This window comes from Trichechus manatus, unplaced genomic scaffold (assembly GCF_000243295.1).
Source record: "Trichechus manatus latirostris isolate Lorelei unplaced genomic scaffold, TriManLat1.0 scaffold00018, whole genome shotgun sequence".
Taxonomy (NCBI): Eukaryota; Metazoa; Chordata; class Mammalia; order Sirenia; family Trichechidae; genus Trichechus; species Trichechus manatus.
Genome location: NW_004443954.1, coordinates 23,923,215 through 23,947,940, shown reverse-complemented (window position 1 = coordinate 23,947,940; position 24,726 = coordinate 23,923,215). Strand labels below are relative to the sequence as shown.

Genomic DNA, 24,726 nt, shown 5'->3' with positions numbered 1-24,726 from the left:
AGAAGGAAAATGGCATGTTGGTAAGCTTCATAGCAAACAAAATGCTAGCTTCATTTGTCAACTAGAATTTTTATAGGACTTTAAAAATTATGCATTATATACATACTTAATTTATATTTTGTATTTTTTTGGCAAGATGTCTACCACAGTGCTGTACAATGCAGATTTCACTTGTAAAGCGTAGGTGTAACTTTTACTTATACTTTTCCTCCCACAGGAAGCTTCTCTCTGTCTGTCAGGGATTATGACCCTCTACATGGTGATGTTATTAAGCACTACAAAATTAGAAGTCTGGACAATGGGGGTTATTACATCTCTCCACGCATCACTTTCCCCTGTATCAGTGACATGATTAAGCATTATCAAAGTAAGTAAGAACTGCAGGTCAGACAAAATAAAACATGTTTATTATGATAAGTGCACAAAGCAGCAACGGTGGGCTCAGACATGCCAACGATCAGGAGGAGGATGGCATAGGACTGGGCAACATTTTATTCTGTCATACACAAGGTCACCATGAGTCAGAGCTGACTTTGACGGCAACCAGCAACAACAATGTTTAGCACTGTTTTTATATTAAAATGTTTGATGCATCATATTTCTTTTGAGTAAAACTGGACAGTGGTTTTCCCTTAAATATAGATTCAAAATAAGATTTGAGGTTTGAGAATAATTATCCGAGTCCTTCCCACCAAGTCCATGCTGTTTGAGAATTCACAGTCAAATATTACCAAGAAAGAAATGAATATTATTTGCACATAGTGTGAATTTTTATAATGTGTCTTCAAATATCTGGAATAAGAATGGAGACTTTCAGGTCTGTGTCTTTGTGTGTATGTGTCTGTATATGTATAAAAGTAATACATACTCTGATAAAACAGAACAAAAATAACAAGAACATGAAAGAGTTTAAAAGTGGCACATCAGTGTGCCTCTGCCCTGGTGCCGCTCTCCAGCCCTGGTATGCTGCTCCCATGACTAGTCTTTAGGTTCATTCTCTCTGTGGCTGAAATTGGTAGCAGTGGGCAGCTGTTGCTACTGCTTATTTCTACCACCTGCTCTCAGGGACTGTACATTACAACTTTGTTTAAGCTTAGGTCACATATTTGGAGAAAGCAAAGCATTCTAGGTTTTGTGGACTCCTCCCAGGCCCTCTATCATCCTCACTTGTTTATTCATCCAGCACATGTGTTGAGTGCCTGCTGGGCTCTGGCTTTGTCCTGGGGGCTGGGTGACCATTGGTGTGCAGACCCAGTCCCTGCCACTGTGCCCCGTAGAGCAGACATGGCTTGGTAATCCCAAACTCGTTGTATTCAGTGTGACAACCTGTCAGCCTTTGCTTGTTTGTTCACTTTGTAGTTTTTCTTTTATGTATTAGCAGTTAAAGTAGTTGCTGTAAAATCGATTTCGACTCATGGAGATCTGATGTGGTACAGAGTAGAACTGTGCTTCATAGAATTTTCAAGGCTGTGACCTTTCGGAGGCAGATTGCCAGGCCTTTCTTTTGAGGTGCCTTTGAGTAGGTTTGAACTGCCAACCTTTCAGTTACCAGTCACACGCTTAACTGTCTGTGCCACCCAGGGACTCCCTTATATTAGCAGTACTAATTTTAAATTGTCTTTTCATTTAAGAATGTCAAAAGTTAGGTGAAAGATACCCCATAAGCATTGTAGGCTCATTGACTATGGCAGGCTGGAAATTATAAGACTAAGTTTTGTTTTAAGTTACCGTTTTAAGCTTTCTCTTCCCTTTCATGTTAGAGCAGTCGGATGGCTTGTGCAGAAGATTGGAGAAGGCATGCATTAGTCCCAAACCACAGAAACCGTGGGATAAAGATGCCTGGGAGATTCCACGGGAGTCCATTAAGTTGATGAAGAGGCTGGGTGCTGGCCAGTTTGGAGAGGTCTGGATGGGTGAGTGCGGGACTATGAGTGTGTCTGCCCTGGAGGTGACAGCTGGAGAACAAGGGGATCAGACCAGTTCTGTCCATTTTCTTTCCTCACACTAAATTGGTCACAGTCATCACTTCTTTTGCTTCCCTCTGTCCGGGAGCTGGTCTGCAGAGGTTTCACAAACCTATGTGCTTAGACTCTTCCCCTCCCTTCTGATTTAGTAATTCTCTTTTAGGTTAATGTTTATGCGGAGGAGGGCGGTGGGCATTTATCCTGATCGTCCTGTCTACTCTCTGGTGGTTCTCTCCTCACCCGATTCTCTGACACACGTGTTAATTTCAAGAAATTTACTTTCATCTTGGGGAAAGGTACATTTGGGTTTAGGACCCTCCTTACCAGTGGGCTTAATAGGAAGCCTCACATTTATTGCAATTTGAGGGTTGCCAAGAAAGTTCTTCAAGTGCTCAGAGTTCCACCATTAATGGATCACTCCTCAGCGTAAGTATTGCCTTCTCACGCTGGCAAGAAGTACACCAAAAATTGTTGCAGTGGTTTTCTCTGGGTGATTCTATGCTCATCTGCCTTTTCTAACACTTTTATAGTGAATCTGAATTTCTTCTGTGATAAGAGTAGAGAAACAACTTTTTTATTTTAAAGTGTCACATTTATTCCTAGTTCTAATTAAAAATGCAGTTACTTCTGCAAGAGTAGCATGTCAGGTCACACAGATCTTACTGGGTCACTCTGTCTGTGACAGCTTTGTGTGAGTGAAAGCAGACAGCGTTTCTAAAGTGAGAAGGGGCAGACGGCTTAAGAAAACATCCGGCCCCAGCTGACCAGAAACTAAAGACTCTCCCAGCATGTTGCAGCCAAGTGGAAATTTCACTTCCCCATCCAGAGATCTATAAAGGAGAGATTTCTTCCTCCACAATTTTGATGCCTGGAGTCACAGCCTTGTCCACTTTCTCTTGTTGGTGCCACTTTGGCCCAAGTGTCTTTAAACATAGCAGATACTGACACAGCATATAATGGAGTGTGGCTGCACTGTGGGTAATATACAGAATTCAGGTCAATTGTAAGAACTCCATCTCACATTCTTCATTTTGATTGGCATCTTTCAGAACCAGTCAGCAGTACATTTCAGATACATTTATTTCCTGGCAACCACCGATCTGCATTCTGTGTCTATGGATTTACCTGTTCTGGATATTTCATACAAAGGGAATCATGCAATATTTGTCCTTTTGTGTCTGTTTGTTCACTCAGCATAATGTTTTCAGGGTTCCTCCATGTTGTACCATGTATCAGAACTTCATTTCTCTTTATGGCTGAGTAATATTCCATTGTATGGAATTATATGGATATGAAACATTTTGTATATCAACTTATTTGTTGATGGACACTTTGGTTGTTTCCACTTTTTGGCTACTGTGAAGAATGCTGCAGTGAACTTTGGTGTACAAGTATCTGTTTGAGTCCCTGCTTTCAGTTCTTTTGAGTATATACCTAGCAATGGACTTGCTAGGTCATATGGTAATGCTATGTTTAACTTTTTGAGTAACCACCAAATTGTTATGTATATATATTTTGGGTGACATGGATGAACCTGGGAAACACTATGTTAAGTGAAAGAAGCAGGTCACAAAGGACCACATATTGTATGATTCCATTTATATAAAATGTCTAGAATAGGCAATTCTATAGAGACAGAAAGTAGATTAGTGGTTGCCTAGGATTGAGGGGAGTGTGAGTCAGGTATAAATGGGGAGTGACTGTTAATGGGTACAGGGTTCTTTTGATGGTGATGAAAATGTTCTAAAATTGATTATGGTGATGGTTGCACAACTCTGAATATACTAAAAACCAATGAATTGTATACTTTAAATGGGTGAATGGTATGGTATATGAATTATATTCAATAAAGTTAATGTGTATAAAAAGAAATAAAACAGAAATCCCAGGCTCCCTTTACCCAGTTTCCCCGAATGATGACATCTCACAAAACTATAAAACCAAAAACCTAACTCGTTACGGTCGATTCCAACTCATAGTGAGTGACCCTACAGGCAGAGTAGAACTGCCCCATAGGGTTTCCAGGGGGCAGCTGGTGGATTCGAACTGCCAGCCTTTTGGTTAGTAACCAAATGCTTAACTGCTGCACCACCAGAGCTCCTGCAAAACTATAAAACCAAACCCATTGCTGTGGAGTCGATTCTGACTCATAACGACCCTGTAGAACAGAGTAGAACTGCCCCATAGGGTTTCCAGGGAGCGCCCAGTGGATTTGAACTGCTGATCTTTTGGTTAGCAGCCATAGCTCTTAACCACTACACCACCAGGGTTTCCTGCAGAACTATAGTACGATATAATTATTAGAATATTGACATTGATAGTAGTTTATCTTTAATTGTGCTTTTCTCTTTCTGGAGTCCCTGGGTGATGTAAATAATTAACGCACTTGGCTGCTAGCTGAAAGGTTGGAAATTCAAGTCCACCCAGAGTCACCCCAGAAGAAAAACTTGGCAGTCTACTTCTGAAAAATCAGCCATTGCAAATCCTATGGAGCACAGTTCTCCTCTGACATACATGGGGTGTCCATGAGTTGGAACTCTTCTAGTCTTGTATTAAGGAAGAAAGGGAGAGGAAGAGAGAGAGAGAGAAAGAGAAAGAAAAAAGGAAATTTTTTAAAGAGAAGAAAAAAATAGAAAATTTTGACCTAGGATCTTTTGCTGCTATCGTTCTGTGAGTTTGGCTGTTAGCGAGGGGGCTCCTCCTTAGCTATTGTAATAACTTCAGTATGTTGAATGCATTTGACAGAGGAATGATGGCACTAACATCAAAGCAATAGCTATCAGTGATATTATGTTACAAATCACAGGTCAGAGGATACCCCCTACCTGACTGTGTGTTTGGGTCTCGTTTCTAAGAATTGTTCAAATAACAGTTTGTGAATTTAGAGCCCCCAAAGGTTAGTTTTTATTTCTCAGGGGATAACCAGGCTAGCTTTTCTCACTGATAGAAAAAAGAATAGCCAATTAAAATTTATAGCACTGATAACTAAGTATTTTTGTTAAGCCTGAAGAATCAGTCAAAAAAAGTTTTTTAAGCCTGAGGAATTATTCATAAACTACCAGTAACATTTTACGGTCTGAATTTTTTTTTTTGCCTGAAAATATAGCCAACAAATACTAGGAAGTGTCCTGTTCTTTGGGAGAAGAGGTGGGTGGGGTTAAAAGACAGAGGTGTTTCTGCCTCAAGCTGTTTCCTCTTGTTGTGTGATCCTCTTGACTTGTGACTAGGGTGACACGTTTTCCTCTGTGGATTATTATATTCCGAGGGAACTGACTACACGGTGGAGCTAAGTATGATGTTTCCTCTTACCCCTTGGTCTATGAAGAGACTTTGGGGAAGAAAGGATATTTATTTTGAATTCAGTTTTGCTTGATAAATTCTCATTTGAACCAACTGCACTGAAAATTAATCACCAGCCAACTCCAAAATCAACTACATACCTTTTTTTGTAAACCAGCTTCCATTTTGTGGTACACAACTGGTACTGCTAAAGCACTTTTTAGCAAGCTAGTCACAGCTGAAACTGGAAATTCCTTATTGCCACATCCACATTCTTTAACTGAGGCAAAGTGGCACTCTACTAGAAATTCTTTACTACCTTGAAAAGATTTTAAAATAAAACCATTGTCCACCTATAATGATAAGCCAAATCTCAATGACTAGGGTAATTAAACCTGCAAACTAGTGGGGACTGTTCTAGTAAAGTAGGACTTGATCCATAGTACTGAAAATCAACAGCATGCCTGCCATGCACGCATGAAAACCAGCCCTGTTGTTCCAACGTCACAGCCCTCCAAGAGACCATTTCCTCGGAAGCATTTCCTTGGAAGCTGCATGTCATCATGGAGCTGTGTCAGACACAGCTGTTTTATTCATTGTTCATCCCAGACTCCTTATCAGCATTTTAAATGTCTTTAGCAGCTACAATATTTCCTGATAATTTCTTTTCTTAACTTTGGAAAGCATTTTTCTTTTCTTCTTCCTTCACCCATAATTTTATGTTATGCAAATGAACTCTATCGCTTTTATGATGACAAAGAGAACAGGTTTTATTTTGGTTTTCTTTAGCTTTTATTACTATGAAATATAACAGATAGATGGAGAAATGCATACAACACAAATATACAACTTAACAAATAATTATAAAGTAGAAACCTATGTTGTGATGGCTGAGATCACAACGGGAAATCTTGCCAGCACCCAGAAGCCCCTGCATCCCTCCCCGACCGTAGTCCTTCCTATTCCCCAGAGGCAACGGCTGTTCTGACTTTGGTGATAATCCAAACCAAAAACCAAACCTACTGCCATCAAGTCAATTCCAACTCATAGCTAGGGTATCCAAGGTTGTAAATCTCTATGAAAGCAGACTGCCACATCTTTCTCCCATGGAGCCGCTGGTGGTTTCGAACTGCCCACTTTTTGGTTAGCAGTCAAGCACTTTAACTACTGTGCCACCAGGGCTCCTTTGTTGATAATATCCTGACCTTTTTTTTTCTTTTAATAGTTTCACTTTTGTAAGCATCTCCAAACAATATAGTTTAGTTTTGCCTGTTTTTAAACTTTACATAAAGTAATCATGCCCAATGTACTCTTTTGTGTCCCGCTTCTTTTACTCAGCATTACATTTGTGAGATCTCTCCCTGCTTTGGGGTATAGCTTAATTCATTCACTGCCTTGCTGTATAGTATTGTGTTGCTGTATAGTATTGTGTTGTGAATATAACAGCCCACCTATTCATTTCACTAATCATTGATGGAACTGGAGTTGTTCCCAGTTTTTGGCTATTGTCAGTGATGCTGCCGTGCAGGGATCATGGTGCAAGGGTACTTGAGTTTCTCTATGGGGAATAGCTAAGAGTGGATTTGCTGGGTCTTAAGGTATATGACTCTTCAACTCTACCAAATACTGCCAGGTTATTTTCCAAAGTGATTGTCCCAGTTTAGACTCCCACCAGCAATGTATGAGAGTTCTCGGTGTTCCATTTCCTAACCAGCAGCATTGCACCTTGAAGGATATGGGCCCCAGAGCAACACAGCCTGAGTGTGGTCACTCAAGATGTGTGCACTTGAAAGAAGGTCGCTCTGTCAACATTCTTCTAGGCCCCTTGGGATACTGTTAAAGGCAGGAAGTTTAAAATGGAATTTCAGTGATGCTCAGGAAAAGGAGCCCTGGTGGCACAGTGGTTAAAGTGCTTGGTTGCTAACTGAAAGGTGGGTGGTTCGAACCCACCAGCTGTTCCTCCAGAGAAAGATGTGGCAGTTTGCTTCCACAAAGATTACAGCCTTGGAAACCCTATGGGGCAGTTCTACCCTGTCCTGTAGTGTCGCTATGAGTCAGAATCAACTCAATGGAAATGAGTTTTTTGTGTTTTGATGCTCAGAAAACAACAGCATGAAACAGGGCTTAGGGGAGCTGCCCCAGCTTCCAACCAAGGGACAGGTCTCTCACTAGCACTTGATACTGGCAGACGTTTTTGTTTTTGTTTTTATCATGCTGTGTGGTAGTTTCTCCTATGGCTTTATTTGTATTTTTCTAATTATTTATGAGACAGAGTGCCTTTCACATGTTTATTAGTCATTTGGATTTCTTCTTTTTGAAATGCCCACACAAGCCTATTTTTCTTTTTTTTTTTAAATTGATTTGTAGGAACTACTTATATATTCTGAATACTAGTCCTTTGTCAGGTATCTGTATCCCAGAGAGTGTATTTTCTTGCTGTGCCTTCATTCTAACCTATGGATATACTTATGTAATTGAGGACCTATTTTTAAACTTGAAAAAAAATTATAACAGAATCCTCTTGATTCAAATGTAATATTAAAGAGCTTTTGTTGGTGTGGTTTATTTTAAAGTTAATTACTCTTGAGAGTTACAGAAAAGGACATATTTTTGTGATTATGCATTTAGATTGCAAATCAACTTAATGTATTTATGATTCCATTATTTTGTGTAGGTTTTGGCTTTTTAAAAGGGCCTATGGCAATTTTTGTCAGCTTTCTATTACTACTGTTGTCTCCATATGTTCTAACACTGATTTTATATCACACTCCTTGTTGTTCTCTAGGACATTGCAAGCTACTACTAAGTACAAACCAAAGTGGAATATAAAAGGAAAAATAGAGAAATCAGAAGAAAAGTTTTAACTAAGGTTGAATTCACTGTAAACTAATAATTTTTCTTGCCCATTGTAGAAATAAAAATATATATTTTTCTTTTTTAATAATTCCTTTTGGAAAAAAGGATACACAATCATTCACAAATTTAATCAAAATAGAAAAGCACAAAAGAAAGTAAAAATCACCCTAAAATATACTACCTAGAGGTAATCATCACTGGCATTTTACTGAGCACACTTCCAGGTATCTCTGTACGCATACGCATACAGATAATTACGTAACTTAGAAAAGGGGAGTATACATTTGCGCATCTCCATTTCTCAGCAGTTGCATTATTCTTTGGGCAGGTACAGCATACCAGGTAGAGGTAGCCTGCAGGGAGAGATGTGTGGTACCATCAGCTTGCGCCTCCACCCACCTTTTTCCCACACTTCTAAGAGAAGTGGGGCAACAGAGAGGAAAGAAGAGGAGAGAATGATCATTTCTCTTCCTGCTTGGCCAAATTACTGAGAAAAAGGCTTTTTCAGGAGGAAATCAGGCTTAGAATTAAGTACTTCATTGAGGCAGGTCCCTGAAAAGTGGTGCATTGGGGGAAATCTATTAGTCTATCCTAAAGTCTGCTTCCGGGGTCTTCAGTTCCATGACGAGTGAAAAGATATGTGAAAACATGTCCTGTAGTCAAGAACATGTGGACATGTAGAGGTTAAAAAAGTTAGGTAGGGTTTTCAGGGAAGAACTTCTTGGAGGCCTTAGATGGGAGTGCAGATAGATACTCAGCTTTCTGGGGCGGGAGATAGCACGGGGCTTCCCAACCTCTCAAACACTACATCCTTTTTCATGGAGAATCGCCCAAATCTGTTGTCTTTGAAAACTTTTCAAAATGCTTATTCTACTAGCTTAAAGTCAGTAAATGTAAGTAATGGATACTTTTTTTTAATATACACTTTGAAAATATCAATTGTTTCTGATTATAAAATAATACATATTCATTGTCTAAAATTTGGTAAATAGTTAAAGGTATAGCGGACAAAGGAGTCCCTGGGTGGTGCAAACAGTTAATGTGCTCAGTGGCTAACTGAAAGTTGGAGGTTCATGTCTACCCAGAGGCACCTAGGAATAAAGGCCAGGTGATTTACTTGAGAAAAACAGCTGTTGAAAACCTCATGGAGCACAGTTCTAATCTGACCCACATGGGGTTACCATGAGTTGGACTTGACTCCTCAGCAACTTCTTTTTTTTTTTTTTATGGTAAACAAAATTTAAATTACCTATAATCACACCATCAGGGAAAGCCAAAATTTGCATTTTAGTGTATTTTCTTCCAGACCATTGTCTGTAGATGTGTTTTAGATACAAAATATACTTATATCTTTAAGTAGGGCTTGTAGTGCGTGTGTGTGTGTGTGTGTGTGTGTGTGTGTGTGTGTGTGTGTGTGTGTGTGTATACGGGATTATAGAGTATGTAGAGTTTTTTGTTTGGGTTTTTGTTTTTTAGTCTTGGATAAATAATATTTCATTAATAAGAAGAAAATTTTGGTCCCATGATGGAATGTAAATAGAATTTTTGAACTATTTTTTCTTAAAAACCTTTTGATTTTAGAATAAGTTTTGATTTTTACAGAAATATTCTAAATAATATTGTTCAGGGAATTCCTATACACCCTTCACAAGCTTCCTGTGATGTGAGCACTGTACAGAATTTATATAATGTTGTTTCTATCTAGAAATTTTCTCTGAACTCTGCATCTACAAAGTGAGAAGACTTTTTAATGCTATTCTGTCTGATGAAGCAGGCCCTGCTTTTTTCCCCCCAGGTTACTATAATAACAGCACAAAAGTGGCTGTGAAAACCCTGAAGCCGGGCACCATGTCAGTGCAGGCCTTCCTGGAGGAAGCGAACCTCATGAAGACGCTGCAGCATGACAAGCTGGTGCGACTCTATGCTGTGGTCACCAAGGAGGAGCCCATCTACATCATCACGGAGTACATGGCCAAAGGTGAGCATGCCGCCAGGCGCCACGGCCTTTAGACACTTACAGATGAGTGTGGCTTGTAAAACCAAAAAGTGAAATAGATAAATGAACAGAGAATATGCAAGTGGTTGTAATTTTAAAACAACATACTCACGACTGAAAAATTAGAAAATACAGGAAAGCAAGCATTTTCATAAACCTACTCAGCAGAAGTAACCAGTGTTATAAAATTGATACGTAGTCTTCCTAGTTTCTGTGTATTTGTCTGTACATACACGTTAGCCCTGAAAATAGTACCTAGTTCATAATACCAAAACCTGTTGCTTTTGAGTCAATTCCGACTCACAACGATCCTATAGGACAGAGTAGAACTGCCCCACAGGGTTTCCAAGGAGCGGCTGGTGGATTCAAACTGCCAGCCTTTTGGTTAGCAGCCGTAGCTCTTAACCACTGCGCCACCAGGGCTCTGCCAGTATATAGTAGGCTCTCGTAAATATTTGTTGAATAAAATAATATATATTTCAAATATGAGTATTTTTGTTGTATACCTAGTGAGTTCTCAGAATTCTAAAAGTAGTTCATTTTACTTCTTAGCATTATCTAAATGTTCAGAGTGTCACTTTAAAATGTTCATATTTTTAAAACTTGCCAAGATTAAATTCCCATGGAATCACTGTTATGGAAGAGGTTTCAAGCAATCATCTTTCCCCCATTCTAATCAACATCAGATAAGTGGGGTATGAATCACTGTCCTTCTTCCTTTGTCTACCTTCAGTCCAGGAAAGATAGTAAGAAGCTAATACATGATTTTTTTAAAAAAAGTCTTCAGAAGGAAAGGAAGGAAGAAAGAAGAAAACAATTTTTTTTATATCCAGAATTAAAAATTATCTCATGCATAATGGAAATTATACTGTGATGTCATAACTGAAAAGGTTACATGGAGTCATTTTCTTATTTAATACCTGCTACTATTTCAGAATATCAGTTACTCAGAATCTTTCAAAAAATAGGCATTGTTTGAAAAAAAGGGACCTAGCCTTTATGGCTTAGGTTGCTCTGGCCCAGAAACCGGGCTCAGAGGCTGATGTTCTGTAGGGATTTAGTAAATATTAGTTGAATTAATTAGTTACTATTATTCTTACTCATAAATGTAAATATGAGTTTCTCCTGCTAACACCAACTAAGATATACTGAGCCCTTGTCAGAATTCTCTCATTTAACCTTGGCAACAGTCTAAGAAGTAAGCACAATCGTTCTCATGTCATGGACGAGATAGTCTAATATTTATTGAGCACTTATGCCTGCCAAACACCAACATGCCTTAAATCCATCATCTGATTGCATCCTCACAATAACTCTGATCAAGGTACTAGACCATGTCCACCTAGAAAGAGCCTGACACGTGGAGGAGTTCAGTAACTTGTGTAAGGCCACACTTAAGGTTGATACTTTACATTCTAGGGAAGGGGGCAGGGTGGAATATTTTAGAGAAGAAGCCATGATGAAGTTTGTTGGCACAGCCCCTCTTAGGTGGGTGTCACCTTTTCCCAAAGCCTAGTTCATTCATCAGTTACTCATTCCGCACCTACTGCCGGTGCTGACTTCTGTTGCTACAAACAGATAGAAGCAAGCTTTAGCACAGCGCCTGCTAGGGACAGGCCCTCAAACTTGCTGGGTTTCTGTTCCAGGGGAGCTCCCTAAAGATCAGGTGTTGCAGTAAGTGTATCAGAGTGGCAGGTACAAAGTGCTCTGAAAATCATTGCTTATTAGATACCTGTAGGAGAAAAGTAGTATCCAACGCTGCCCTTTCTTACCTGGAGCACATACACTACTTTTCACATTAGATCAAAGGTAACAGAAGGGGACTGGCTTTGACCCCTCAGGAAAAGCTTCTGTAGCCATACAGCATTGCAGAACCAATCAGTTTTATAGATCCCTCACTCCCATCCTAGTAGCAATGGGTGGTGCAATGGTTAAGCACTCAACTGCTAACCAAAAGATTGGAGGTTTGAGTCCACCCAGAGGTGCCTCAGAAGAAAGGCCTGGCTATCTACTTCCCAAAAATCAGGTATGGAAAACCCTATGGAGCACAGTTCTACTCTGACACACATGGGCCGCTATGAATCGACTCAGCTAGACAGCAACTAGTAGTAGTGATGATCATCTCAATTTTGTTTTGAGTCTTTTCCTTTATTTGTTTGAGTTCCACTAACTTGTTCTAACTCTACATGCAGGCAGTTTGCTGGATTTCCTGAAGAGCGATGAAGGCGGCAAAGTCCTGCTTCCAAAGCTAATTGACTTTTCTGCTCAGGTGATGTATGGAAAACCCATGTGGGCTCTAAGCAGCAAGGACCTCCTCACCTCAAGTTCATGATGAAATTATTGTTCGGGGAAAAGGCTTTTCCTTTGGGTGTTTTCCAATAGCAGTCATGAGGAAAAGGTGTTGAAAAGTCCCCTCCCTGGGAAGATGATGATGGGAGTTTCATGGGGAATGTGGGTACATGTACCTATGTACCTAGTTTGACTGGGATGTCATCTTCTATAAGACCAGTTAACCTCTCTGTTTATCATATTCATCTCCCCACAAGTGATAGGGTAAATGCAGCAGAATTGATCACTTTGCTGGGCATTTTAGAAAAGGAATTTCATGCAGTTTAAACTCCAGTTGCCTTCGAGTTGACCCCAACTCATGTTGACCCTGTGTGTGTCAGAGTGGAACTGTGCTCCATAGAATTTTCAATGACTCATTTTCCAAAGTGCCTCTGCACATTGACCACTTGCACCACCCAGGGACTCTGGTTTAAGTAACAAAAAACCCAAACCCATTGCTGTTGAGTCGATTCTGACTCATAGCAACCCTGTAGGACAGAGTAGACCTGCCCTATGGGGTTTCCAAGGAGCCACTGGTGGATTCGAACTGCCGACTTTTGGTTAGCAGCCATAGCTCTTAACTGCTGTGCCGCTAGGGCTCCTGGTTTAAGTACCATACCTCTTAAATGATGCATAAACTTGTTAAAAAACACTCGTTGCCATTGAGTTGATTCCAACTCATAGTGACCCTCTAGGGCAGAGTTGAACTGCCCCATAGGGTTTCCAAGGAGTGGCTGGTGGATTCGAACTGCCGACCTTTTGGTTAGCAGCCAAACTCTTAACCACTGTACCACCAGGGCTCCTAAGTGATGCATATGGTATTTTTGTCCCTAATCTGATGTACTGATACTTGTAAGTTATTAGTATTCTTGAAAACAGAGGAACTGTATTCCTTCCTTTCTCTACCCCTTCTCACTCCTTCTTGTTTTAGATATTAAGATTCTTAGAAATATTCATTGGTGATATATCTAGCATCAGCCTAGGAGTTGCAAATTTGTTTACTTTGGAATGACACGTTTCCTGAGGTATATTTAAGGGCAGAGACAACTTACCTAGAAACACAGTAATGTACATGGTATATCAAGGAAAATGTACATTTGCATGGTGCCAGCTATTGACTTTTAATAGTTTCATTGTATCCCTCAGTCACATTCAGTAATTTGATTATTGTGTTTCTCAGTATTGGCCGTGGGTCATTTGTATTGGGAATGCTGCCATAAAGCCCAACATATCTTTGCATATAAAATGGGAATGGTAATTCCTGCTTCAAGAAGGCGTTGTTGATGGTCAAGTCAAATGAGCTAGCATGTGCAAACACACTTCAGAGCCAGTTGGTGGAAGCTAAGAAAACCTTCAAGAGTTGGCCTCCATCATTCCAGTGATGGTGTGTGATGGTGCCCTTCTGCTCAGCACCCACCTCACCCACCACAACTTGGTGAACTTAGTAGGTTCCTTGTCCAAGCAGGAGATTCAGATGTGACCGGAGCTCTAGTATCTAACATGGAAAGAAGAATATTCATCTCCCAACGAGTGACAGGGAAAATGCAGTGGAATTGACCACTTTGCTGGTCAAAAGCAGCGGTTTCAGTTACTGTGATTGGTCAGAACGCTGGGAAAGGGCCCAGCCACCCTGCCTTTTTAACCCTTTCCTCAACCTCTGCAAGCTGGCCCCTGAGGGACTCCCTGGGACCCCAAGGCTCCAGGACCACGGTGTGAAAACCACTGCTCTATAGTAAGGGGAGAGATGACGTGGATGGGTGCAACTGTATATACTGTGTGGGTAAGGGGTCAGGAAGTGGAGAAAGCTGGCATCTGTAAACTCGTATCACACTTGACACAGATCAATGAGGCTCTTCTTGGGGTGGAGATTTGGCGGCCCCTATTGGGCACAGTGGAGGAGCATAATGAGGTTTGTGACATCTGCCCCTCAGAAGGGGAAGGGGCCGACAGAGATATGCAAGGTGGGACATGGGGCCAGCAGGGCCTGACCCAGATGAGAGACTGCAAAGTTGAAGCTGTTCCAGTTGGCCTGAATGTCTGATCTTTCCCTTGGATTCTAGAAATGACACACATACAGAATGTGCACTATACCTGGAGAAGGACTTTATTTTGTCTCAGGGCTTTTTTGTATTTGATTTTGTATAGTTTATTGTCTTAGTTATCTAGTGCTGCTATAACAGAAATACCACAAGTGGATGGCTTTAACAAACAGAAGTTTATTCTCTCACAGTTTAGGAGGCTATAAGTCTGAGTTCAGGGTGCCAGCATCAGGGGAAGACTTCCTCTCTCTGTTGGCTCTGGGAAAAGGTCCTTGTCATCAATCTTCCTTTGGTCTAGGAGCTTCTCAGCGCAGGGACCCTGTACTGTGTACTCCTGGATCTTCTTGCTTGGTGGTGTGAGGTCCCCTTGTCTTTCTATGTGCTTCTCTCTCTTATATCTCAAAAGAGATTGACTCAGGATACAACCTAATCTTGTAAATCGAGTCCCGCATCATTAACAAAACTGCCTCTAATCCTACCTCACTAACATCATAGAGGTAGGATTCACAACACACAGGAAAATCACATCAGGTAACAAAATGGTAGACAGTCACACAATACTGAGAATCAGGGCCTAGACAAGTTGACACATTATTTTGGGAGACTCAATTCAATCCATAACACTTATCTCATAAGACATTATTTTGACATAGTCATAGTTTTTAAGGTCCAAGTCAAGGCCTATGTATCTATTCTTTTTTTTTTTCGGTGTGACTTAAAACTACACACATTTATTCATGTATTCTTTCATGGTTCTGGAGGCCAGAAGTCTAAAATTAATTTCACTGGCCAAAATCAAGTCGTCAGCAAGGCCGTCTTCCCTCTAGAGGCTCCAGGGGAGAATCTGTTTCCTTACCTTTTCCAGCTTCTGGAGGCTGTATAGCTATTCTTTAATGTTAAATAATGTAACTTTGCAAATTACTACAAATAGGTAAGTTTTCTCTAACTTAGAAATAAGTTGGGAAAAAGTTGCTTTCTAACCCTTTGTAGCTTTAGCTTGCGAGAGGCTAGCATTGACCATGACTTTCACATTATAGGTTCAGCTAGCTTCAGTTGTCCCCTTGTCAGCTGGGAGGGGCCTGGGTCCCTTGGTGACAGGAGGGGCCAGGGCAGTCCAGGCCACCACCACTGGTCTCTGTCCAAGCCCAGTCACTGTCCACCTGACCCAGGCCCCTCTCCTTGAAGTGGCCACTTGGTAGAACTGGTAGAACATCTGGTTCAAGTGCATTGACTGTGACAGTGTCAGCAGGAGAGACAGTGTGTCAGCAGCATGCACAAAGTCCCAGAGCACTAATTCACTTTAATTTATGACGTCGAACTGTCTCCGTCTGAGTTCATCTTTGTTCACAGCTCAAGCCTCACTAGACTCTTCTGCAGTCCTTTCTTCAGGGTGAAGCTCATGAGGCTACCTGCTGCCCCACCGTTGGTTATTACTTGTTTCATTTGCTTGTGGCTTTTCTTAGTAAACATGATGAGATGAGCTTGACCTTGGCAACAAGGAGTGGGGGCTGTACACTTCAGGCTCAGTCTGAGATCACACACTTTACACACTCAGTTTCTGTTACGTATACCTGATACCTGGCCCCACGGAAATGCAGAGAACTCCCCGTATGATTGGTATTACCCAACATGTCTCTGTCTTCTGAGTTACCAGTTGCCATCGAGTTGATTTTGACTCATGGCAACTCACGTGTGCCAGAGCGGGACTGTGCTCCATAGAGTTTTCATTGGCTTATTTTTCAGAAATAGATCACCAGGCCTTTCTTTCGAGGTGCCTTGGGATGGACTTGAACCGCCAACCTTTCAGTTAGCAGCGAAGTGCTTAAACGTTCGCAGCACCCAGGGACTCCTCTTTCTGAAATGATCTCCCCCTACAAAGAAGGCCAGCTTTGTATTTGTCAGCTTTTCCTCTCTATCATGTGTCACTAATGAACTTTGTCACTTTTCCACACTGAATAACATGAGAACAGTCAATATTAGTAACTCCGCCCAAGGAGACACAGGGTACCTGGTGCCCAGATGCTTAGGTCATCCTGCCTTTCCTATAGCTTTCCCCACTTTACTAATTAGAGTGGAACTAAGATCCAGCAGCCGAAGGATTATATAAGTCCACTTAGTGTTTGAGCTCTAACTAAACAATTCATAGGCTGTAAAACATGTTTATGCTCGCTTTTCCACAAGCATTGTCAGAGCATCCAAGAGTTGGGAAGCTGAGTGTTCACAGAGGCTATAAAGCCAGCACTTCTCAGCAGTGGGAGATGGGTTGTTGGGAGTAAAAGAGGCCAGTTTTCTTCATCCCAGCCCCAGGAGAAGAAGGCAGCATGGGTGCGGGGCAGCTCTGCAATGCTCCCACTGCTCTCACCTGGCCTCCTCTTCCCTCTCCCTGTGACCTACTTCCTGTGCTCTTCCCCTTCCGCCCGAACCCCAGTTGAGACAGGAAGTGGGTAGAGTGCACATGACAGCCTCGCAGTTCGTGGGAGAGTTGATATGATCACTTCCTGTCTCGTGATGAGTTCTCAGAGGCTTTTCTGCATCTAGTGGATGCCCCACTCTCCATCAGACCCACCACTTGGCTCAGCTCAGCCCTCTTCTCCTCCCTTTCCACTTGATGCTGCCTTCTTAGGAAATCCTGACAAATGCAGGGCTTTTCTGCTTCTGCTAAGTTAAGCAATCATATACTTTTTGTGCTGAAATAAGAAAATTGCCCTTTTTCAAAGGAAGCTTGACATTTTCAGAGAAGAGAGACTGCATAATTCCCTCCCAGCCTTTGCCACACATAAGAAGAGAAAAAAACTTGAAAAGAGAAGGAGGTTGAAATCTGTGGGCACGTCCTTCAGCAGAAGGTAATATGAAATTGTAGACTTGAGCCCATTTTACAGACGAAGAGAGTAATGCCCAGAGAGGTTATGCAATTGGCTCTAGGTCACGGGACACAGCTACTCCTACTACAAATGTGGCTTTCCAGGCCCCTGTATCCAGAGCCAGCAAAAAGAAGTATTTCAAGGACTTGAGACTCCAAGGTGGCAAGAAACCCTAGCAGTGATTCCAGTATACAATTCAGAATGAGTTAGATACAAGCATTCCTTCCAAAGGCTGGGTATATCACAATTTGATTAAACTTGGGTAATTATTAGCAGTTGCTGATAAAGGTACCAATATGTATATCCTTTTAAAAACTATTATCTATGAATTATGCTCTTTACTTCATTGAAAGGTCCTGTTTTTATTTTTAAAAGAAGAGGAAAATTCACAGTTATAATATGAATGTCAAGTAAATCATCTCGTAGTTCAGACCGAGTGGAATCAAAGCATTTATTGGTCTTTGGCAGCAACGTTCCTCAAGTGCAACAATTACCAAAATGAACTGGATAAATTTTTTGGGAGGAAAACTGCAAAACCATGGTTGTCGTTACAATTATGGTAACAAATCCCATTTATTTTAGCTCTGTACAGTTATCTCTGTGTCCATTATCTGATTTGACACCAATAACTTCTAAAGCCATTTTCTAGTTATTTACATTTTTACAGATGAAGAGGTGAACTTCAAGATTACAGAGCTAGCAGGTGGAATTGCTGGGACAGGTCCTGAGTCTTCCCATTCCAGATAACTGACTCTCTCCTCTGCGCCCATTGTCTTTCCAGGAGCAGAGTTGCTCCTATGATCATTTTGCGCGGACACTACCTTGATACGCATTTTCCCCCTTAAGGATTTGCCTATCAGAATTAATGGTTTGTTAGATTTTTTTTTCAAACTATTAAATAGGTACTGAAATCTTTATTACCAAAACATAGATCTTTCTTTCACATAGTGATTTTGCTCAGGATATATTTTGCCCCCTAGTATTAAATTTTAAGCCATTATTTTGAGTTGGAAATTGGTAAAATGAGGAAGGTAGGCTACCTCCATCTATCCATGTTATTCTCAGGGCCTCCTTTTAATGTCAGAACTTTTTGAGAACTCCTTCGGTATACTAAGGAGCCCTGGTGGCACAGTGGTTAAGAGCTCGGCTGCAGTTTGAACCCACCAGCTGCTTCACGGGAGAAAGATGTGTCAGTCTGCTCCCATAAAGATTACAGCCTTAGAAACCCGTGGGGCAGTTGGTTCTACTCTGTCCTTTGTGGATTGGGAATCTCTTGTAATAACTCTAGATTGGGAACACAAGTCTGTCAGTGGTGAATCAGACCTGAAGTGCTTGGAGTAGGTCTGTTCTGGGGAAGTTTCTAGAGTATTTGCCAATCATGGGTCTTCTCATTCTGTCTCTTTGTAAGAAATCGAAGAGAAAAGTTAGGTTTTCATTTTCCAGCTCAAGGCTAGTCTCCTCCCTCCCCATCCCCATTCAGTAATGAAGCAATTACTCTGTTTTCAAAACTTTTATTAGCATCAACCCTTGATTAGCAGTGGCAGCACGCTTAGTTTACTTAAACTGGAGGAAGAGTTGCACTGAAATGTTGAATGAGATTCAGGGACCCGTGGACACCTCAGGGTGACTGATCTTAGTTTGTGCTTTATCAGGAGGCCAGATTCCCTCAATATGCTTTATTTAATCTCATCTCTTTACATGGGAATTCTCACACATGACTGTATAACCCCTCTCTACCCCTACTTGTTTCAAGCACAAGAGCCTCCTCAGAGAGGTTAAAGGCCAGTTCTGAAGAGGGGATTAATTAACTCTATAAAATACTCAGAGCCAGATGCTGCCCTAGATGAAGGGGCCACACAGTGCCCAGGACGTGGTGACCCCTCAGTGCGCATTGTTGAGAAGCCTAGTGAAAGACAACACATACAGAGATTTGAGAAAGTTCTAGTGGTTCTGTAAAGCAGCTACCCATACCCGTTGCCGGTGAGTCCATTCCGACTCATAGTGACCCTACAGGACAGGGTAGAACTGCCCCATAGGGTTTCCAAGGAGCAGCTGGTGGATTTGAACTGCCAACCTTTTGGTTAGCAGCTGTAGCTCTTAACCACTGCACCACCAGGACTCCAAAGCAGCTACAGAAGATGTTGATAGAGGAGCAGGCACTGAATTTAGAGCCAGATTCCACCTGGTGAAAATCCTTTCCTGGGCCCAGTCTTCTCATCTGTAAAACAAGAGGCACAGATTAGGTTTCTGACCGCCTTGACGCTATACCCCATGACTAACAGAATCTCTTTCTGCTTAGGATATCAGTGCACACCAACCTAAAAGTTATAATTAATGATTTTGACTGTATCCAGATGCCACTGACACTGCTGTAAAGAAAGGAATGTGAATATATCACTTTAATGTAGTTCACAGATGTCAGCAATGTACGTGCTCTGTTTATATACCTTTTTGAATGATGAGTTTTGTTTCTAGGGCTTAAACTTTGGCCGTGGAAACTTACAAAATGGACAAATGAAACTAAAGTTACTGTCAGAATTGCAAAACAGGATCATATACAGTTTCTTCCGGAAAACGTAGAAAGAATAGGAAGCTGTCATCTACAAGTAATATAAAACAGGAACTCTTTTTTTTTTTTTTTTTTTTGGCAGATTGGGTGGGTAGGTGTTTAGCATATTTAAGCAGAGGAACCGTGATGCTTGGCTGTTTAAATAGCAAATAGGGCAGAAGGGTTTGTGTTTGTTTCAATTTTGATTGGAACACTTTCTAGCACTAATAAGAAGTGTTAAGCCAGTGAATAAGGAAGACCAGAGAAGAACTGATGCCTTTAAATTATGGTGTTGGTGAAGAAAATTGAAAATACCCCAGACTGCCAGAAGAATTAACAAATCTGTCTTGGAAGAAGTACAGCCAGAATGCTCCTTACAAGTGAGAATGGCAAGACTTTGTTTCACATACTTTGGACATATTATCAGGAGGACCCAGTCACTGGAGAAGGACATCATGCTTGGTAAAGTAGAGGGTCAGTGAAAAAGAGGAAGACCCTCAATGAAATGGATTAACATAGTGGCTGCAATGATGGGCTCAAGCCTAGCAACAATTTTGAGGATGACACAGGACGGGACATTGTTTCATTCTGTTGTACATAGGGTCACTATGAGTCAGAACCAACTCAAGGGTACCTAACAGGAACAAAAAGGGGTGGTAAAAAAACAAACAAGTGAAGGGTATTTTGGCCAGGACAGAGGTGTAACTAAGGCATGGAAGGTAGGGCACGTGCCCTGGGTGCTGCTTGAGGAGATGCACTAATGAGCAGTTTCTATTGACCATCGCAGTTTCTATCACCAGCTATGAGAGATCATTCAGCGATTTAAAACTAATTGCCATAGTGTGATTTTCCATAGATAAGCCCCTGCCGGGACACCAAATTTGTCTCTTATCTTGGTGTTATCTTTTCCAGGGGATGGTGTTTTCTAGTCAGTCACTGTAAGTTGCAAAATAATGTCCTCTTTGGATCCTCAATCATCATGGAAGCCTTCATGGCTAGAGTTAAAGTAGTTTAGGAGCAAGCAGAGTTAACTATCAGTTGCTCCTAATTTAAATGTGAAGATGAAAGCACTTTGAAAGGGTCAAAAAAACCCAAAACCCATTACCTTTGAGTTGATTCTGAGTCATGGCAACCCCATGTGTTACAGAGTAGAACTTCTCCATAGGGTTTTCTTGGCTATATTCTTTACAGGAGCAGATTGCCAGGCCTTCCTGCCATAGTGCTGCTGAGTGGGTCTGAACCACCAACCCAGTTAACAACTATGCAAACTGTTTGCGCCACTGAGGGACCCTTTTGAGGGGAGCAGCAGAGTGGAAATCCCAACCAGTCTTTGTCTCATGCGGTTGACTTGCTTTGCTATGTTTCTTTCAAGCTCTGGGTCTGCGTCAGTGTCTCTTGTTCCACATGTTTGCTGAGCACAGCCAGGTGCTGTGTTAGGGAGGGATGAGCAAGCACTTCTGCCTCAAGGAGCTGGTGGGTTTGTGCGGGAGGCAGATAGGTAAGCAGGCAAATCCACCTTACCAGGACACTAGGATTCTGGTGGGGCAAGGTGTGAGGGCACCAGAGGCAACTTTCAGAATGCATGGGACATATGGAGCCTAGTACAGCAGGGAAGCTTCCTGGAGGAAGTGACCCTCAGAGCCTGAGTTAGCCCTGCTAGCCTGAGAATGGGGTAGATGCAGGGAAGAGTCTTTGATTGAGGGAGCAAATAAGGGCACAGCAAATGGGATGCAAGGGAGGTACAAACAGGGGTGGGTGCAAGAATGGGAGGGGGCACTGAGACATGGACATTAAGGAAACGAAACAGTGTCGAATCGGTTATGTATGAGGAGCAGTTATTTGTCTGTAGATAACTATGGTTTGAAAAGTGTATTTGCAAAAAAAAAAATTGTTGGTCCAAGATGGTGGTGTAGTCAGACACCTCTTGACATCCGTCTTACAACAAAGACCTGAGAAAACAAGTGAATCAGATATAGATGACAACTTTGGAACCCTGAACATCAAAGTCAAGACCGAAGAATTGAACTGAGTGCCAAGTGGAAGGAGAGACTGTACAGAAACAGCAGACACAGAATTACGATCGCCAGTGCCCTGCCAGCTGAACCCGCACAGCATGGCTATATTGAGACAAAGCAAGCGATGTTCCCAGCAGAAACCCCCATCACCTGGTGCAGCCAAGCAGGAATGACTCTGCACCCATGTCAACAGCCAGGCAGGAGTGCTCCCCGCTCTGTGAAAGTTAAATGCACTCACCTCATCCATTTCACCCGCCTACCCCCCTGCCAGAGTCCCGCAGATCTGCGGTGTCCCTCCACCCCCTCATCCATCCCCCCACACACAATCATGGCCTAGTGGCACCCATCACCACCCTACCCCTTGCACCAGGGGTCTATGGACCAGCAGCACCTGCCACTTCACTCAGCTACTCATGCCAGGGACCACAGACCAGTGGTGCCGGCCTCTCCACCTGGCCGTCGGTGCTGGGGACCTGCAGAAGAGCGGTGTCCACTTTTCTGCCTAGCCACCCACATCGGGCCCATGGACTGGTAGCATCCTCTCTTCTGCCCACCCAACCACACTGGGGATTTGCAATCTGGTGGTGCCCACTTATCCACCCAGCCACCCATGCCAGGAGTCTGTGGACAAACGATACCCCCTCGTCTGCCCACTCATCTGTGCTGGGAGCCTGTGGTCCAGCAACACCCCCTCTTCCACCCACCCACCCATGCTGGGGCCCACAGACCGGTGACACCTGCTCCTAAGCCCAGTCACCCAAGCTGTGTCCTGCAGACTGGTGGTATCTGCTTTTCCACCTGGTTGCCAGCACCAGGGGCCCAGGGACTAGCAGCGCGCCACTTCTGCCCAGCCAACTGCACCAGTGGCCCAAGGACCTGCAGCTCCCACTCCTATGCCCAGCCGTCAGCACCGGGGGCCCACAGACCACCGGTGCATGTTGCTTCACCCAGCCAGTGGCACTGGAAGCCCATGAACCGGAGGCCAGGGGCCTGAAGACCAGCACTTTAATGTACAAGGGCATGCCCTCCTAACAGGCACCTGTGAACTGGTGACATTCCCCCTGTCTCACCCCCCACACTGTCCCCCCTGCAACCGGAGTGTCGTGCCCACTTTGACCACCACCACATAGCCCTGCCCATTCGGGACCATTGGTGAAAGTTTCTGTACCACCCACTCAGTAACTGATGACCCAGGCACCCTCACCCCAACCACTCAGCAACTGGAGGTGTGCACACACAACACCCAACCAAGTGACCAGTTAGAATGCTTTCCACATCCACACCCAAGTGACTGACCAGACAGATACATCACATCACAGGCAACTCCAGCTAAATCCTCAGCTGCTTCACAAGACCAGCAGAGACCCATGCTCACACACCCAGCCACTGCCTCACCCACCTAGAGACAGGTGGTGAGAGCTCCAGTGCAGCTAGAGTACCAACCAGAGTAGCGCGCATGCCCTGCCTATTTGGATATATCAAAACAAAACAAAAAATCAGGATGCAGAAAACAAACATACAGTAAATAAATATAATAACACCTTAATGTCTCAGAGACAACAGGCAGTACCAAATCATATAAAGAAGCAAGACAAGATAGCTCCAGCAAGTGACCAAAATAAAGAACCAGAAAACCTTCTGGAGGAAGAAATGGTGGTGGAACTACCTGATAAGGAATTAAAAAGACTAATATATAAGGTTTCTCAAGAGATCAATAAAGAGATGAAGGAAAATAGAGAAAAACAAAGGAAAACACAGAAAAAAAACCAAGAAAAACACAGAGAATAATTAAGGAACACAATACAAGAACAAAATGACAAAATAAATAGACAAGTAGAAGCCATACAAAAACAGCAACTAGAAATCCAAAAGATTAACAATAAAATATCAGAAATAGACAACTCAATAGAATGAGATAGGAGCAGAATTGAATCAATGGAAGACAGAATCTGCGAAATAGAGGACTAATCCCTTTACACCGGTTTGTTCAAACAAACATCAGAAGAAAGAGTGAAGAAAAATAAAGAAAACCTAAGAATTATGTGGGACACTATCAAGAGGAAAAATTTACACATGATCAGAATTCCAGAACAGGAGGGTACAAAAAAAAAAAAAAAAAAAGAAAAACCAGAATTGTAGAAGATATGCTGGCAGAAAGCTTCACTATTATCGTGAAAGAAAGTCACCAAGACATATAATCAAACTTGCCGAAGACAAAGAAAGAATCCTGAGACCAGCTCAGTAAAGACAAAAAGTCACCTACAAAGGGGAACTAATAACACTAAGCTCTGATTACTTAGCAGAAACCATGTAAGCAAGAAGGCAATGGGATAACATATATAAAACTTTGAAAGAAAAAGATTGCCAACCAAGAATTATATGTCCAGCAAAATTGTCTCTCAAATACGATGGTGAAATTAGAACATTTCCAGATAAACAGAAATCAAGGGAGTTTATAAAAACCAGACCAACCTTACAAGAAATATTAAAGAGACTCCTTCAAACAGAGAACCAACAACATCAGACAACAACCTGAGATTAGGAAACGGGAGAGCGTCAACCAGATACCAACCCAAATAAAGAATTCTCAAAAATAAAGATAAAAGACTGCAAACAGGGAAACAGAGGTGTCTGTCTCTAAATGACAACACTGTCAAAACAAAAGGGTAATAAATTGTGTCATTAGAGAACTTTCGTATGGGTGGAAGTCAAGGCAATATCAAGAAATAAAAGACTGCTTTAAACTTAGGAAGGTAAAAGTAAAGTTCAAGGTAACCACAAAGAAAGTTAACAAACCTACTCATCAAAATAAAAAAAGAAGAAAAACATAAAGACTCAGT

General features: G+C 42.1%; 1 protein-coding gene across 8 annotated transcripts in view; it reads left to right on the top strand.

The window, feature by feature from the left end:
* LYN (LYN proto-oncogene, Src family tyrosine kinase) overlaps positions 1-24,726 on the top strand; it is a 159,767-nt gene that overhangs the window by 82,273 nt on the left and 52,768 nt on the right. For all 8 annotated transcript variants that reach the window (XM_004372586.2, XM_004372585.2, XM_023727799.1 and 5 more), the window contains exons 7-10: positions 218-367; positions 1,761-1,913; positions 9,895-10,077; positions 12,288-12,364. In XM_004372586.2, coding sequence (XP_004372643.1) covers positions 218-367; positions 1,761-1,913; positions 9,895-10,077; positions 12,288-12,364 — 563 coding nt within the window. The remainder of the gene's footprint in view (positions 1-217; positions 368-1,760; positions 1,914-9,894; positions 10,078-12,287; positions 12,365-24,726) is intronic.